The sequence below is a fragment of the Oncorhynchus masou genome, chromosome 2 (assembly GCF_036934945.1).
Source record: "Oncorhynchus masou masou isolate Uvic2021 chromosome 2, UVic_Omas_1.1, whole genome shotgun sequence".
Taxonomy (NCBI): Eukaryota; Metazoa; Chordata; class Actinopteri; order Salmoniformes; family Salmonidae; genus Oncorhynchus; species Oncorhynchus masou.
Genome location: NC_088213.1, coordinates 13,249,479 through 13,266,122, shown reverse-complemented (window position 1 = coordinate 13,266,122; position 16,644 = coordinate 13,249,479). Strand labels below are relative to the sequence as shown.

General features: G+C 47.8%; 1 protein-coding gene across 1 annotated transcript in view; it reads left to right on the top strand.

The window, feature by feature from the left end:
• The window catches only part of lrrk1 (leucine-rich repeat kinase 1), a 116,333-nt gene that overhangs the window by 87,774 nt on the left and 11,915 nt on the right, over positions 1-16,644 (top strand). The window contains exons 30-34 of the mRNA XM_064987839.1: positions 2,953-3,157; positions 6,656-6,733; positions 6,821-6,899; positions 12,090-12,207; positions 12,790-12,906. Of these exons, the coding sequence (XP_064843911.1) occupies positions 2,953-3,157; positions 6,656-6,733; positions 6,821-6,899; positions 12,090-12,207; positions 12,790-12,906 (597 nt within the window). The remainder of the gene's footprint in view (positions 1-2,952; positions 3,158-6,655; positions 6,734-6,820; positions 6,900-12,089; positions 12,208-12,789; positions 12,907-16,644) is intronic.

Here is a 16,644-nt window from a genome sequence, read left to right as displayed (position 1 = left end):
AGCTCCTGCTTTTTCTGCTCATTAGCCAATCATCTCTCGTCCTGATATTAATTATCCAATTAAATCTCCCTCTGTGGTTGCTCATCAAGCAATCGACTCCCACTCTGATATGTATTAGTCAACCATGAATTAGCCAACTACGGTATGAAGCCAACCAACCAACTCTGTCTCTGTGTACTTTAATCCTATGGGCTTTTATGTCCTCATTTTAATGAGCCTTTCCAACATGGCTGTCTACCATCTCTGGGCTCCACTCTCTCTCTAGGGGGTCAGGGCTGGCTTAGCAGGGCTTTTAAGTGGTTTGACGCACACACACACACACACACACACTGGTTTGACTATTTTTCTAGGGGGTTAAATCTCCTTTAACCCTCCAACTCAATTGAGCATCCTCTCAAAGGGAAGTGAGAGGTGTCTTTAAACCATCACGTCAATACTCTGACTCTGTTCTGCTGTTAAACCCTCACGTCTATACTCTGACCCTGTTCTGCTGTTCTCAGCCAATCATGTCCCTCCTGCCATACTTTAATCCTTTTTGGTTCCTCTTTGATTTAACTTCAAATGAGGTTTCAGGATGTAGTTATTGTAATGCTGCAAGAAGAGATGGAGAGGAAAGAGAGATTGACCATAATGGAAAGACCGAGAGGGAGAAAGAGAGAGTGATTAAAATGAAAAGACAGACGGAGAGAGGGAGGGAGAAAGAGTGATTAAAATGAAAAGACAGACGGAGAGAGGGAGGGAGAAAGAGTGACTAAAATGGAAAGACAGAGATGGAGAAAGAGAGAGAGAGATGGAGAAAGAGAGAGAGATGGAGAAAGAGCGAGAGAGATGGAGAAAGAGCGAGAGAGATGGAGAAAGAGCGAGAGAGATGGAGAAAGAGCGAGAGAGATGGAGAAAGAGTGAGAGAGAGAGAGATGGCGAGAGTAAAATGGGAAGGACAGAGAGATGGAATACCAGACATTCTGTGTCCTTAACTAATCTATAAACAGGGTATACATAACTAGTGTGTAGTATAATAGTATAATATTCAACAACCCATATTTTCTTTGGCAACATTGGATTTCCCCTTTCATACCAATGATAGAGATTGATGACAGACGAGGCCTTAAAAATGTACCATAGAGAATATACCACGGCCTTACCTGTAGCCTCTCTGACCCTCCGAGGACCACGGCCTTACCTGTAGCCTCTCTGACCCCGAGGACCACGGCCTTACCTGTAGCCTCTCTGACCCCGAGGACCACGGCCTTACCTGTAGCCTCTCTGACCCCGAGGACCACGGCCTTACCTGTAGCCTCTCTGACCCCGAGGACCACGGCCTTACCTGTAGCCTCTCTGACCCCGAGGACCACGGCCTTACCTGTAGCCTCTCTGACCCCGAGGACCACGGCCTTACCTGTAGCCTCTCTGACCCCGAGGACCACGGCCTTACCTGTAGCCTCTCTGACCCCGAGGACCACGGCCTTACCTGTAGCCTCTCTGACCCCGAGGACCACGGCCTTACCTGTAGCCTCTCTGACCCTCCGAGGACCACGGCCTTACCTGTAGCCTCTCTGACCCCGAGGACCACGGCCTTACCTGTAGCCTCTCTGACCCCCAGGACCACGGCCTTACCTGTAGCCTCTCTGACCCCGAGGACCACGGCCTTACCTGTAGCCTCTCTGACCCCGAGGACCACGGCCTTACCTGTAGCCTCTCTGACCCCGAGGACCACGGTCTTACCTGTAGCCTCTCTGACCCCGAGGTCCACTGCCTTACCTGTAGCCTCTCTGACCCCGAGGACCACGGCCTTACCTGTAGCCTCTCTGACCCCGAGGACCACGGCCTTACCTGTAGCCTCTCTGACCCCGAGGACCACGACCTTACCTGTAGCCTCTCTGACCACGGACGTTGAGGATTCTCAGAATAGTTGCCAAGTGATGTCATCGTGGCGAGGAGCCAGGACTACTCCCGTAACGCTAACAGGGCGTGGAAACTCACCACCTGGTGCATTTTGGCCCCATCTGTCTGCGCTGTGTTAAATAAACCCTGGGAAGAAAGCCACAGTGGGCTGTTCATCTCAAGCTCATGGCCATTCATAGAAAGGAATTCAACTTGGACTGTTTCTTGGACTGAAAATATGCTGTTTTGTGTTCCATCACCAAGCTGAATGGCCTTCATAGATAACATTAGAGTCTGACTATTACAATGAGATGACTGGTGTGTGCGTGGGTGCATTTCAATTCAATTGAAGAAGCTTTATTGGCATGGAAACGTACATTGCCAAAGCAATGAAATCAATATAGATATATACACTGACTGTACAAACCATTCAGAACACCTTCCTAATATTGAGTTGCACCCCCTTTTGTGCTCAGACAGCCTCAATTGGTCGGAGCATGAACCACAAGGTGTGGAAAGCATTCCACAGAGATGCTGGCCCATGTTGACTCCAAAGCTTCCCACAGTTGTGTCACGTTGGTTGGATGTCTTTTGGATAATGGACCATATTTTTTATTTAACCTTTATTTAACCAGGTGGCTAGTTGAGAACAAGTTCTCATTTACAACTGTGACCTGGCCAAGATAAAGCAAAGCAGTGCAACACAAACAACACAAGAGTTACACATGAAATAAACAAACATACAGTCAATAACACAATACAAAAGTCTATATACAGTGTGTGCAATTGAGGTGAGTTAAGGCAACAAATTGATTCTTGATACACCAAGGAAACTGTTGAGTGTGAAAAACGTAGCAGTGTTGCAGTTCTTGACACAAACTGGTGTCCCTGGCACCTACTACCATACCCTGTCCAAAGGCACTTAGATGTTTTGTCTTACTCATTCACCCTCTGAATGGCACACATACACAAAGAGCAGGTATTCTTAATGTTATGTACACTGTGTAGATAACATATTAAATCAATCTCTCTCTCTCTCTCTCTCTCTCTCTCTCTCTCACACTCATTCAGGTGGATATGTTCTCGTATGGGATGGTTGTGTATGAGTTGCTGTCAGGTTGTAGGCCTGCGTTGGGCCAGCACCAGCTCCAGATAGCTAAGAAGCTGTCTAAAGGGATCCGTCCCACCCTGGGAAACCCAGAGGAAGTCCAGTTCCACTGTCTGCATGGCCTGATGATCGAGTGCTGGGACACTAAGCCTGAGAAGGTGAGGGGCTGTGGGCTGGGACACTAAGCCTGAGAAGGTGAGGGTCTGTGGGCTGGGACACTAAGCCTGAGAAGGTGAGGGGCTGTGGGCTGGGACACTAAGCCTGAGAAGGTGAGGGGCTGTGGGCTGGGACACTAAGCCTGAGAAGGTGAGGGGCTGTGGGCTGGGACACTAAGCCTGAGAAGGTGAGGGGCTGTGGGCTGGGACACTAAGCCTGAGAAGGTGAGGGGCTGTGGGCTGGGACACTAAGCCTGAGAAGGTGAGGGGCTGTGGGCTGGGACACTAAGCCTGAGAAGGTGAGGGGCTGTGGGCTGGGACACTAAGCCTGAGAAGGTGAGGGGCTGTGGGCTGGGACACTAAGCCTGAGAAGGTGAGGGGCTGTGGGCTGGGACACTAAGCCTGAGAAGGTGAGGGGCTGTGGGCTGGGACACTAAGCCTGAGAAGGTGAGGGGCTGTGGGCTGGGACACTAAGCCTGGGCTGGGACACTAAGCCTGAGAAGGTGAGGGGCTGTGGGCTGGGACACTAAGCCTGAGAAGGTGAGGGTAAGCTGTGGGCTGGGACACTAAGCCTGAGAAGGTGAGGGTCTGTGGGCTGGGACACTAAGCCTGAGAAGGTGAGGGCTGTGGGCTGGGACACACTAAGCCTGAGAAGGTGAGGGGCTGTGGGCTGGGACACTAAGCCTGAGAAGGTGAGGGGCTGTGGGCTGGGACACTAAGCCTGAGAAGGTGAGGGTCTGTGGGCTGGGACACTAAGCCTGAGAAGGTGAGGGGCTGTGGGCTGGGACACTAAGCCTGAGAAGGTGAGGGTCTGTGGGCTGGGACACTAAGCCTGAGAAGGTGAGGGGCTGTGGGCTGGGACACTAAGCCTGAGAAGGTGAGGGGCTGTGGGCTGGGACACTAAGCCTGAGAAGGTGAGGGTCTGTGGGCTGGGACACTAAGCCTGAGAAGGTGAGGGGCTGTGGGCTGGGACACTAAGCCTGAGAAGGTGAGGGTCTGTGGGCTGGGACACTAAGCCTGAGAAGGTGAGGGGCTGTGGGCTGGGACACTAAGCCTGAGAAGGTGAGGGGCTGTGGGCTGGGACACTAAGCCTGAGAAGGTGAGGGGCTGTGGGCTGGGACACTAAGCCTGAGAAGGTGAGGGTCTGTGGGCTGGGACACTAAGCCTGAGAAGGTGAGGGTCTGTGGGCTGGGACACTAAGCCTGAGAAGGTGAGGGTCTGTGGGCTGGGACACTAAGCCTGAGAAGGTGAGGGGCTGTGGGCTGGGACACTAAGCCTGAGAAGGTGAGGGTCTGTGGGCTGGGACACTAAGCCTGAGAAGGTGAGGGTCTGTGGGCTGGGACACTAAGCCTGAGAAGGTGAGGGTCTGTGGGCTGGGACACTAAGCCTGAGAAGGTGAGGGTCACTATTCACACTAGTGAGCCAAGCTGTGCTGGCCAAGCTGTGCTGGCTTGAATATGCTCTTTTAAAAGAGGTAAGTGTGATGACTCATCCGCACCACTATAATGATATCATGCTATCTTTCATACATCTAGATGTGTATTCACAACTGATATTATAATGTTGTGTGGCTTACAGCAGTCAAAAACTAGATTCAACCATGAGCTGATTTTTTTCTTAAGTGGATAATCAGGGGGCCGGAAACATAATTACAAATAATTTGTAGACTTCAAATTTATCACAAGAAGCCCAAACAGATATAATGTTTGACTAAAATGTAATAATATCAAACCTTACTTACATTTGTATACGATCACTTATACACTACATGACCAAAAGTATGTGGACACCTGCTCGTCGAACATCTCATTCCAAAATCATGGGTCTTAATATAGAGTTGGTCCCCCCTTTGCTGCGATAACAGCCTCCACTCTTCTGGGAAGGCTTTACAATGGAGTTGGTCCCCCCTTTGCTGCTATAACAGCCTCCACTCTTCTGGGAAGGCTTTACATGGAGTTGGTCCCCCCTTTGCTGCGATAACAGCCTCCACTCTTCTGGGAAGGCTTTACAATGGAGTTGGTCCCACCCTTTGCTGCTATAACAGCCTCCACTCTTCTGGGAAGGCTTTACTATGGAGTTGGTCCCCCCCCTTTGCTGCTATAACAGCCTCCACTCTTCTGGGAAGGCTTTAATATGGAGTTGGTCCCCCCCCTTTGCTGCTATAACAGCCTCCACTCTTCTGGGAAGGCTTTAATATGGAGTTGGTCCCCCCCTTTGCTGCTATAACAGCCTCCACTCTTCTGGGGAAGCTTTAATATGGAGTTGGTCCCACCCTTTGCTGCTATAACAGCCTCCACTCTTCTGGGAAGGCTTTAATATGGAGTTGGTCCCCCCCCTTTGCTGCTACAACAGCCTCCACTCTTCTGGGGAAGCTTTAATATGGAGTTGGTCCCCCCTTTGCTGCTATAACAGCCTCCACTCTTCTGGGAAGGCTTTAATATGGAATTGGTCCCACCCTTTGCTGCTATAACAGCCTCCACTCTTCTGGGAAGGCTTTAATATGGAGTTGGTCCCCCCCCTTTGCTGCTATAACAGCCTCCACTCTTCTGGGAAGGCTTTACTATGGAGTTGGTCCCCCTTTGCTGCTATAACAGCCTCCACTCTTCTGGGAAGGCTTTAATATGGAGTTGGAGTTGCTGCGATAACAGCCTCCACTTTCTGGGAAGGCTTTACTATGGAGTTGGTCCCCCCCTTTGCTGCTAAGGCTTTAACCCCCCCTTTGCTGCTATAACAGCCTCCACTCTTCTGGGAAGGCTTTCCACTAGATGTTGGAACATTGCTGTGGGGATTTGCTTCCATTCAGCTATAAGAGCATTAGTGAGGTCGGGCCCTGACAGTTGCCCGGGGCTGCTCTAGCAAGGCAGAAATGGACTTGTTGGAAAGGTGGTATCCTTTGACGGTGCCACATTGAAAGTCACTGAGCTCTTCAGTAAGGCCATTCTACTGCCAATGTTTCCTATGGAGATTGCATGGCTGTGTACTGGATTTGTACATCTGTCAGTAATGGGTGTGGCTGAAATAGCCGAATCCACTAATTTGAAGGGGTGTCCACATACATTTTTATATACAGTATCGTATATCTTTGGGGTGGCGGGGTAGCCTAGTGGTTAGAGCCCCCCTTGGACTAGTAACAGCCTCCACTCTTCTGGGATGCAAGTTCAAATCCCCCCTTTGCTGATGTCGCCTGCCCCTGAAAAGGCAGTTAACCCACCGTTTGCGCTTAACAGGCCTCATTGAAAATAAGAATTTGTTCTTAACTGATTGCCTAGTTAAATAAAGGTCAAATAAATCTCTGCTGCTATTATGCCTCCACTCTTCTGGGAATACTGATTTACATTTTCAAAATGTAAATCACTTTCTGGGAAGGCTTTATTTGCTGGTGTTTTTACAGTCTTTTATGTCCAACGTTCTTTTTGCTAAGATCAAATCACCAATCCACTGGCCAAATTGGGTTGGTCCCTGGATTACAGTATGACATAGTGACTGTGTGTCTCCCTTTGCTGATCCAGAGGCCTCCTGGCCATGCAGTGTGTGAGGCAGATGCAGGAGCCCAGTTTCCCATGTCTGAAGTATGATGTTTTGAAGAGCAGTGGAGGCCAGATCTGAGCAGAAACACCATTGCCATAAAGAGAGTTTGTCCATCAATCTAAAAGGAGCTGGCCTGCTGCTATAACAGCACCACTCCCTGGGAAGCTCTTCCTGTCCCACTTGCAGGGACACAGCGCTGTGTTCTGGGAAGGGGACAAGGACGACAGGTTGGTTTCTCTTCTGTGTTGATTTCAGAGGATTTCCTGGCCCAAAACAGTCTCAGTGTAGACTTCCTGAGGATCTGAGGGTGTATTTCAGCTGCTTATGCTTGGACTGTTCTTGAAGAGCAGTGGAGGCAGAACACACTCACACAGCATACATACTCTGCACATACTTTAATCTGAGAGTAACACACACACACTCCTGTCTCATAAAGAGCAGTGGAAGGCAGAACACACTCACACACATACATACTACAACACATCCTCTTCTGGGAAGGCTTTAACACACACACCTCCTGTCTCATAAAGAGCAGTGGAGGCAGAACACTCACACACATACATACTATGCACATACCTCTCTGGGAAGGCTAACACAGTTGGTCACACACCCTGTCTCATAAAGACTCAGTGGAAGGCAGAACACACCCACACATACATACTGTGCACATACCTCTCTGAGAGTAACACACACACACTCCTGTCTCATAAAGAGCAGTGGAGGCAGAACACACTCCACACACATACATACTGTGCACATACCTCTCATTCAGATAAGAGCATTGTAAAAGAGCAGTGGGCACACACACACAGTTGCAAACAAGTGGCTCCTGTCTCATAAAGAGCTTGTGGAGGTGGTATCAGAACACACATTGACACACATACATACTGTGCACATACCTCCTATCTGAGAGTAACTGGACACACACTCCTGTCTCATAAAGAGCAGTGGAGGCAGAACACACTACATTTTGAAGGGGTGTCATACATATACAGTGCACATACCTCTTTGGGGTGGCTGAGAGTAACACACACACACTCCTGTCTCATAAAGAGCAGTGGAGGTTCAGAACACACACACACATACATACTGTGCACATACCTCTCTGAGAGTAACACACACACACTCCTGTCTCATAAAGAGCAGTGGAGGCAGAACACTACACACATACATACTGTGCACATACCTCTCTGAGAGTAACACACACACACTCCTGTCTCATAAAGAGCAGTGGAGGCGAACACTCACACACATACATACTGTGCACATACCTCTGAGAGTAACACACACACCCTCCTGTCAGTCACCAACACTGAGCCACATACATAAACCCTCTTAGCACAGTGACTGTGTGTCTCCTGTCTGGAGGCAGTGGATGGCAGAACACTCACACACATACATACTGTGCACATACCTCTCTGAGTTGAGTAACACACAGTGTGTGTTCTGGGACACTCCTGGTCTCTTAAAGAGCAGTGGAGGCAGAACACTCACACACATACATACTGTGCACATACCTCTCTGAGAGTAACACACACACACTCCTGTCTCATAAAGAGCAGTGGAGGCAGAACACACTCACACACATACATACTGTGCACATACCTCTCTGAGAGTAACACACACACACTCCTGTCTCATAAAGAGCAGTGGAGGCAGAACACACACACACACATACATACTGTGCACATACCTCTCTGAGAGTAACACACACACACTCCTGTCTCATAAAGAGCAGTGGAGGCAGAACACACACACACATACATACTGTGCACATACCTCTCTGAGAGTAACACACACACACTCCTGTCTCATAAAGAGCAGTGGAGGCAGAACACTCACACACATACATACTGTGCACATACCTCTCTGAGAGTAACACACACACACTCCTGTCTCATAAAGAGCAGTGGAGGCAGAACACTCACACACATACATACTGTGCACATACCTCTCTGAGAGTAACACACACACACTCCTGTCTCATAAAGAGCAGTGGAGGCAGAACACACACACACATACATACTGTGCACATACCTCTCTGAGAGTAACACACACACACTCCTGTCTCATAAAGAGCAGTGGAGGCAGAACACACACACACATACATACTGTGCACATACCTCTCTGAGAGTAACACACACACACTCCTGTCTCATAAAGAGCAGTGGAGGCAGAACACACACACACATACATACTCTGCACATACCTCTCTGAGAGTAACACACACACTCCTGCCTCATAAAGAGCAGTGGAGGCAGAACACACACACACATACATACTGTGCACATACCTCTCTGAGAGTAACATACTGTCATAAAGAGCAGTGGAGGCAGAACATCACATACCTCCTCTCTGAGTGACACACACACTGTGCCTCTCTACACACACACATACAGTGCACATACCTCTCTGAGAGTAACACACACACACTCCTGTCTCATAAAGTCACTTTGAGCAGTGGAGGCAGAACACTCACACACATACATACTGTGCACATACCTCTCTGAGAGTAACACACACACACTCCTGTCTCATAAAGAGCAGTGGAGGCAGAACACACACACACATACATACTGTGCACTATACCCCTCTAAGAGTAAGAACACACACACACTCCTGTCTCATAAAGAGCAGTGGAGGCAGAACACACACACACATACATACTGTGCACATACCTCTCTGAGAGTAACACACAACACTCCTGTCTCATAAAGAGCAGTGGAGGCAGAACACACACACACATACATACTGTGCACATACCTCTCTGAGAGTAACACACACACACTCCTGTCTCATAAAGAGCAGTGGAGGCAGAACACACACACACATGACATACTGTGCACATACCTCTCTGGAGGCAGAACACACACACACATACTCCTGTCTCAGTAAAAAGAGCAGTGGAGGCAGAACACTCACACACATACATACTGTGCACATACCTCTCTGAGAGTAACACACACACACTGTGAAAGAGCAGTAGGCAGAACACTCTCACACATGTACTGTGCACATACCTGTAACACACACACACTCCTAGAACACACACACACTCCTGTGAGCAGTGGAGGCAGAACACACACACACATACATACTGTGCACATACCTCTCTGAGAGTAACACACACACACTCCTGTCTCATAAAGAGCAGTGGAGGCAGAACACACACACACATACATACTGTGCACATATAGAGTAACTCCTGTCTCATAAAGAGCAGTGGAGGCAGAACACACACACACATACATACTGTGCACATACCTCTCTGTAACACACACACACTCCTGTCCTGTAATAAAGCTCCCAGGTGGAAAGTAATTGCTTTAGTGCTGCTCTCCCCCTGTGTGTGACTGTGTGTGACTGTGTGTTGGGAGATAATCTCTACCACGATAAAGGCAGCTTTCATCGCTCCATACAGGTGGTGCTAATGACTGCTATTGCCTGCAGCTGTCCTGCTGTTAAAACCCCATAGAGATCCTTTGGGAACTACAGTGAATGACATGATAATACCCCCTAGTGTCAGGTAGGTATGTGTGTATTGTCCATAGGGCTACAGTGTGGTAGTGAGCATGTTGAACCGACCATGTGATAGAATGACTATGTGTGGTAGTGAATGCAGTGTTGCTACAGTCTGGTAGTGAATGTGTGTTGTCCTATAGGAACTACAGTGTGGTAGTGAATGTGTGTTGTCCTATAGGAACTACAGTGTGGTAGTGAATGTGTGTTGTCCTATAGGAACTACAGTGTGGTAGTGAATGTGTGTTGTCCTATAGGACCTACAGCCAGGAAGTAACACACACACACTCCTGTCTCATAAAGAGCAGTGGAGGCAGAACACACACACACATACATGTGGTAGTGAATGTGTGTTGTCCCTATAGGAACTACAGTGTGGTAGTGGATGTGTGTTGTCCTATAGGAACTGTGTGGTAGTGAATGTGTGTATTGTCCTATAGGAACTACAGTGTGTGTAGTGTGTGTGTGTTGTCCTATAGGAACTGTGTGGTAGTGAATGTGTGTTGTCCTATAGGAACTACAGTAGTGAATGTGTGTTGTCCTATAGGAACTACAGTGTGGTAGTGAATGTGTGTTGTCCTATAGGAACTACAGTGTGATAGTGAATGTGTGTTGTCTTATAGGAACTACAGTGTGGTAGTGGATGTGTGTTGTCCTATAGGAACTACAGTGTGGTAGTGAATGTGTGTTGTCCTATAGGAACTACAGTGTGGTAGTGAATGTGTGTTGTCCTATAGGAACTACAGTGTGGTAGTGAATGTGTGTTGTGTTGTCTATAGGAACTACAGTGTGGTAGTGAATGTGTGTTGTCCTATAGGAACTACAGTGTGGTAGTGAATGTGTGTTGTCTCTATAGGAACTACAGTGTGGTAGTGAATGTGTGTTGTCCTATAGGAACTACAGTGTGGTAGTGAATGTGTGTTGTCCTATAGGAACTACAGTGTGGTAGTGAATGTGTGTTGTCCTATAGGAACTACAGTGTGGTAGTGACTATAGGAACTACAGTGTGGTAGTGAATGTGTGTTGTCCTATAGGAACTACAGTGTGGTAGTGAATGTGTGTTGTCCTATAGGAACTACAGTGTGGTAGTGAATGTGTGTTGTCCTATAGGAACTACAGTGTGGTAGTGAATGTGTGTTGTCCTATAGGAACTACAGTGTGGTAAATGTGTGTTGTCTATAGGAACTACAGTGTGGTAGTGAATGTGTGTTGTCCTATAGGAACTCAGTGTGGTAGTGAATGTGTGTTGTCCTATAGGAACTACAGTGTGGTAGTGTGTGTGTTGTCTTATAGGAACTACAGTGTGGTAAATGTGTGTTGTCCTATAGGAACTACAGTGTGGTAGTGAATGTGTGTTGTCCTATAGGAACTACAGTGTGGTAGTGAATGTGTGTTGTCCTATAGGAACTACAGTGTGGTAGTGAATGTGTGTTGTCCTATAGGAACTACAGTGTGGTAGTGAATGTGTGTTGTCCTATAGGAACTACAGTGTGGTAGTGAATGTGTGTTGTCCTATAGGAACTACAGTGTGGTAGTGAATGTGTGTTGTCCTATAGGAACTACAGTGTGGTAGTGAATGTGTGTTGCCCTATAGGAACTACAGTGTGGTAGTGAATGTGTGTTGTCCTATAGGAACTACAGTGTGGTAGTGAATGTGTGTTGTCCTATAGGAACTACAGTGTGGTAGTGAATGTGTGTTGTCCTATAGGAACTACAGTGTGGTAGTGAATGTGTGTTGTCCTATAGGAACTACAGTGTGGTAGTGAATGTGTGTTGTCCTATAGGAACTACAGTGTGGTAGTGAATGTGTGTTCTCCTATAGGAACTACAGTGTGGTAGTGAATGTGTGTTGTCCTATAGGAACTACAGTGTGGTAGTGAATGTGTGTTGTCCTATAGGAACTACAGTGTGGTGAACGTAGAGACGGGTCAGGTAGAGGTGAAGAGGATGCCATGTCCAGGAACCAGGCTGAGCTGTCAGATGAAGATGGATAACACCTTATGGACCGCCACAGAGGTTGGCCAAACAATCACTAACACTGGGGTTGGAGTTGGCCAAACAATCACTAACACTGGGGTTGGAGTTGGCCAAACAATCACTAACACTGGGTTTCCTATGGACATTAGAATACTTATATTTATTCATACATGTTCTTTGCATCTGACAGTTTAATTAAATGTGAGTTTACATAAACTCTGGGGTGGGGGGGGTTGGCCAAACTATCCTTAACACTGGATTTACATTGGAAGTTTACAGTTTACATAGCCCTCTGTCACAATGGAACTCAGCGTGACATAAAACCTCAGACGTAAAGCCATAAGTTTGTTAACAAGAAATGTGTGGAGTGGTTGAAAAAACGAGTTTTAATGACACCAACCTAAGTGTATGTAAACTTCCGACTTCAACTGTACATACACGTGTGTGTGTGTGTGTATTTACTTCTGTGTGTGTGTGTGTGTGTGTGTGTGTGTGTGTGTGTGTGTGTGTGTGTGTGTGTGTGTGTGTGTGTGTGTGTGTGTGTGTGTGTGTGTGTGTGTGTGTGTGTGTGTGTGTGTGTGTGTGTGTGTGTGTGTGTGTGTGTGTGTGTGTGTGTTCAAGGAGCATGAAGTGTTCATCTACAGTCTAAAGGAGATGTGTCCACTGAGCCAGCCCCAGAAACAGATCTCCTGTCCTGCTATAGTCACCTGTCTGTTTCCCGTGCCCGCCAGAGACGAGGTAACTCTCCTGTTGTCACCTGTCTGTTTCCCGTGCCCACCAGAGACCAGGTAACTCTCCTGTTGTCACCTGTCTGTTCCCTGTGCCCACCAGAGACCAGGTAACTCTCCTGTTGTCACGTGTCTGTTTCCCGTGCCCGCCAGAGACCAGGTAACTCTCCTGTTGTCACCTGTCTGTTCCCCGTGCCCACCAGAGACGAGGTAACTCTCCTGTTGTCACCTGTCTGTTCCCCGTGCCCGCCAGAGACGAGGTAACTCTCCTGTTGTCACTTGTCTGTTTCCCGTGCCCGCCAGAGACCAGGTAACTCTCCTGTTGTCACCTGTCTGTTCCCCGTGCCCACCAGAGACGAGGTAACTCTCCTGTTGTCACCTGTCTGTTCCCCGTGCCCGCCAGAGACGAGGTAACTCTCCTGTTGTCACCTGTCTGTTTCCCGTGCCCGCCAGAGACCAGGTAACTCTCCTGTTGTCACCTGTCTGTTCCCCGTGCCCACCAGAGACGAGGTAACTCTCCTGTTGTCACCTGTCTGTTCCCCGTGCCCGCCAGAGACGAGGTAACTCTCCTGTTGTCACCTGTCTGTTCCCCGTGCCCGCCAGAGACGAGGTAACTCTCCTGTTGTCACCTGTCTGTTTCCCGTGCCCGCCAGAGACCAGGTAACTCTCCTGTTGTCACCTGTCTGTTCCCCGTGCCCACCAGAGACGAGGTAACTCTCCTGTTGTCACCTGTCTGTTCCCCGTGCCCGCCAGAGACGAGGTAACTCTCCTGTTGTCACCTGTCTGTTTCCCGTGCCCGCCAGAGACCAGGTAACTCTCCTGTTGTCACCTGTCTGTTCCCCGTGCCCACCAGAGACTAGGTAACTCTCCTGTTGTCACCTGTCTGTTCCCCGTGCCCGCCAGAGACGAGGTAACTCTCCTGTTGTCAACTGTCTGTTCCCCGTGCCCGCCAGAGACGAGGTAACTCTCCTGTTGGTTGTCACCTGTCTGTTCCCCTTGCCCGCCAGAGACCAGGTAACTGTCCTGTCCTACTGTTGTCAACTGTCTGTTCCCCGTGCCCGCCAGAGACCATGTAACATACTGTTCACTACTTCCCTGTATGGTTGTCATGATACCAGTATCACAATAATACCATACTGGATTTTCCATGGTGAACACATGAAGCAGACTACTATTTGGTCCTTTAGGAACCTTTCATAGCTCAGAAAATAAACACATTTGACTCTGGGTGATAACATAATGCTCTTTGTTTCCAAGATTAGGATTGTTTTCCTTTAGAATTGAAATCCGCATAATGTTTTGTTTCCTTGCTACCAGACTTATCTCGATACTGCTACCGTGACAACCCTATCTCAAACCATCTCCTAGACCAGTAGTTCCCTAACCGGTCCACCAGTAACCCCAACAATACACATTGTTGTTGTAGTCCCAGACAACCATACATGATTACACGGATCTCTGTGAGAAAGAATTATGGGAACCCAACCCATTGTTGTTCTGCCATCTACTAAACCCCAATGTAACCCTGATACACTGGATGATCGGTGTTCTCTCGTCTCTGTACTGTAAAGTGTTTATACAGTAACAGAACAGCAGTTGATAATAATGCGGTACCATCTAACTGCCTTCCAAACCAGCCTGACTGTTTTCACCGTTTGTAGGGATTTATTTGCGTTCTGACCATCATTAACACAGCTACTGTGGTAAAATAGGTTTTTTACGGTCCTCTTAACAGTAGAAATGCCAGCCCTCGAGCGATCCCACTCTGAGCCAATGGCGCGTCTTTTTGATGTCAACATTCAAACAGTATAAATCCATTTAATATATGCATCCCGAAAAATGTTCCTTTGGTTGTGTTTATGAAGGTACCATTAGAATACAAATGTGTATATTTTTTAAAGAACATAATATCATTTTCATTAGTATATGTTACTGTAGCCTATTTGTAAAAAGAAAATGGAAAACCACTAACCACACCCATTATAATGTCATTTTGTCAGGTCTTAAGAAACATTGAAATAAGAAAATGTACTTCAAAAGAACAGAACATATGTGTTTTATTATGTTACTAGTCTTAGTGGCCTGGGCTGTATGCTGCCACGTGTTCATGTGTGGAGTGCATGGACGCGGTTACTCTTGGTAAAAGTGATATAGATTTTTATTTTGTTGTTGAATTTTTACCCCCTTTTCTCCCCAATTTCGTGGTATCCAATTGTTAGTAGTTACTATCTTGTCTCATCGCTACAACTCCCGTACGGGCTCGGGAGAGACGTAGGTCGAAAGCCATGCGTCCTCCGAAACACAACCAAGCCACACTGCTTCTTAGCCGCACCAATGTGTCGGAGGAAACACCGTGCGCCCGGTTAGCGTGCACCGCGCCCGGTTAGCGCGCACCGCGCCCGGTTAGCGCGCACCGCGCCCGGTTAGCGCGCACCGCGCCCGGTTAGCGCGCACTGCGCCCGGCTCGCCACAGGAGTAGGTATGGAATGATTGTTCATTTCCAATACAATCTCTTTTTGGGGGTAGTTGTGGTCATTTGCGGTGCACAAATCATTGTCATAATGTTCTGCCTCCCCGACCATCCGACTGACTGAAATGGGCCAGTGGCTGAATCTAGTTGCCTACATCTGCTGGAGGGGATTTTAAAAAGACACTTTTTGTTGCTCCGTTTCCCTGCCTCTGTATCAATTCCAAGCTGCACTAAGTCCATCTCTTCATATACAATTAGACTATTGTTAATATTGTCAACCATCAGACTATTGTCAACTTAATCTTGTGTTTAGGCTAACTCTATTATTATGTGTAAAATGTATTTCAATATAGTTTAGGTGTAGTTTAGATGGGCCATCAGCTGTGCTGTGTTAAATATCCTTATTTAGGAAAAGTCAATGGCCAAGTCATTTCAAAGTGTAAATTGGTTTTGTGTCAACATGACTCTTTCAGTGCTTCTAGTGATCACTGCCTTTTTACAGGAGCACTGCCTGTTCCCCCCCCACCTCCCCTTCACCCCCCTCTCCCTACACCCTCAGCCCTTTGAAGTGTCTTGTGGCTGGGGTAGTCCAGGTGTTGAGTCTGACCTAGTGGAGCCTGCTGTCTGTCTGGGGATAAGGAGCTAAAGGCTCTCTCACATTATACCTGCAAGGCACTTTGATTTGCTTGCCTCGAAGAAGGGGCGCAGAAGTGTTGGATAGTTCCACTTATTTGAACTTTGACAGTAGCAACACCCCCAAAGTACCATAGCTCTCTCTAACATATTTCTGACGGCTGTTCAGGGTGTTACACTGCAGACGTGGAGCCCCCTTTGATCTTTCCCTCCTTCCCAGAAACTCATCCTCCACTGCAGTCAGCAGTACAGGTAGAACAGTCAGGCCCTGCTGTAGGACAACAGTAGAACAACCGCTGGTAGTTGCTAGGCGGACTGCGAGGTCGTGGGAGGAACAACTCTGGGGAAAACATTCTACAGTGACACTCAGCCGCTGACCTGGTTGTATGACATGTAAATATGTGTTGGGAATGACGAACGCTATCAAACGCATATTTACACTTAAATTAGAAGACCGGACAGTAGATTGATTTACTGGTTGTATTATTTACTGCAGCAGTGCAGTCTTTTTACTGCCCCGCTCTCTATTTTAACTTACTAAACAAGAATGTTTTCACCTCCGTTCATGCTTTTCATCTAGTCTTCAGTCTTTATCAAGGTTGGGATGTGTTGTTGATATCTTTACTATCTCTGTCTCTCTCTCCC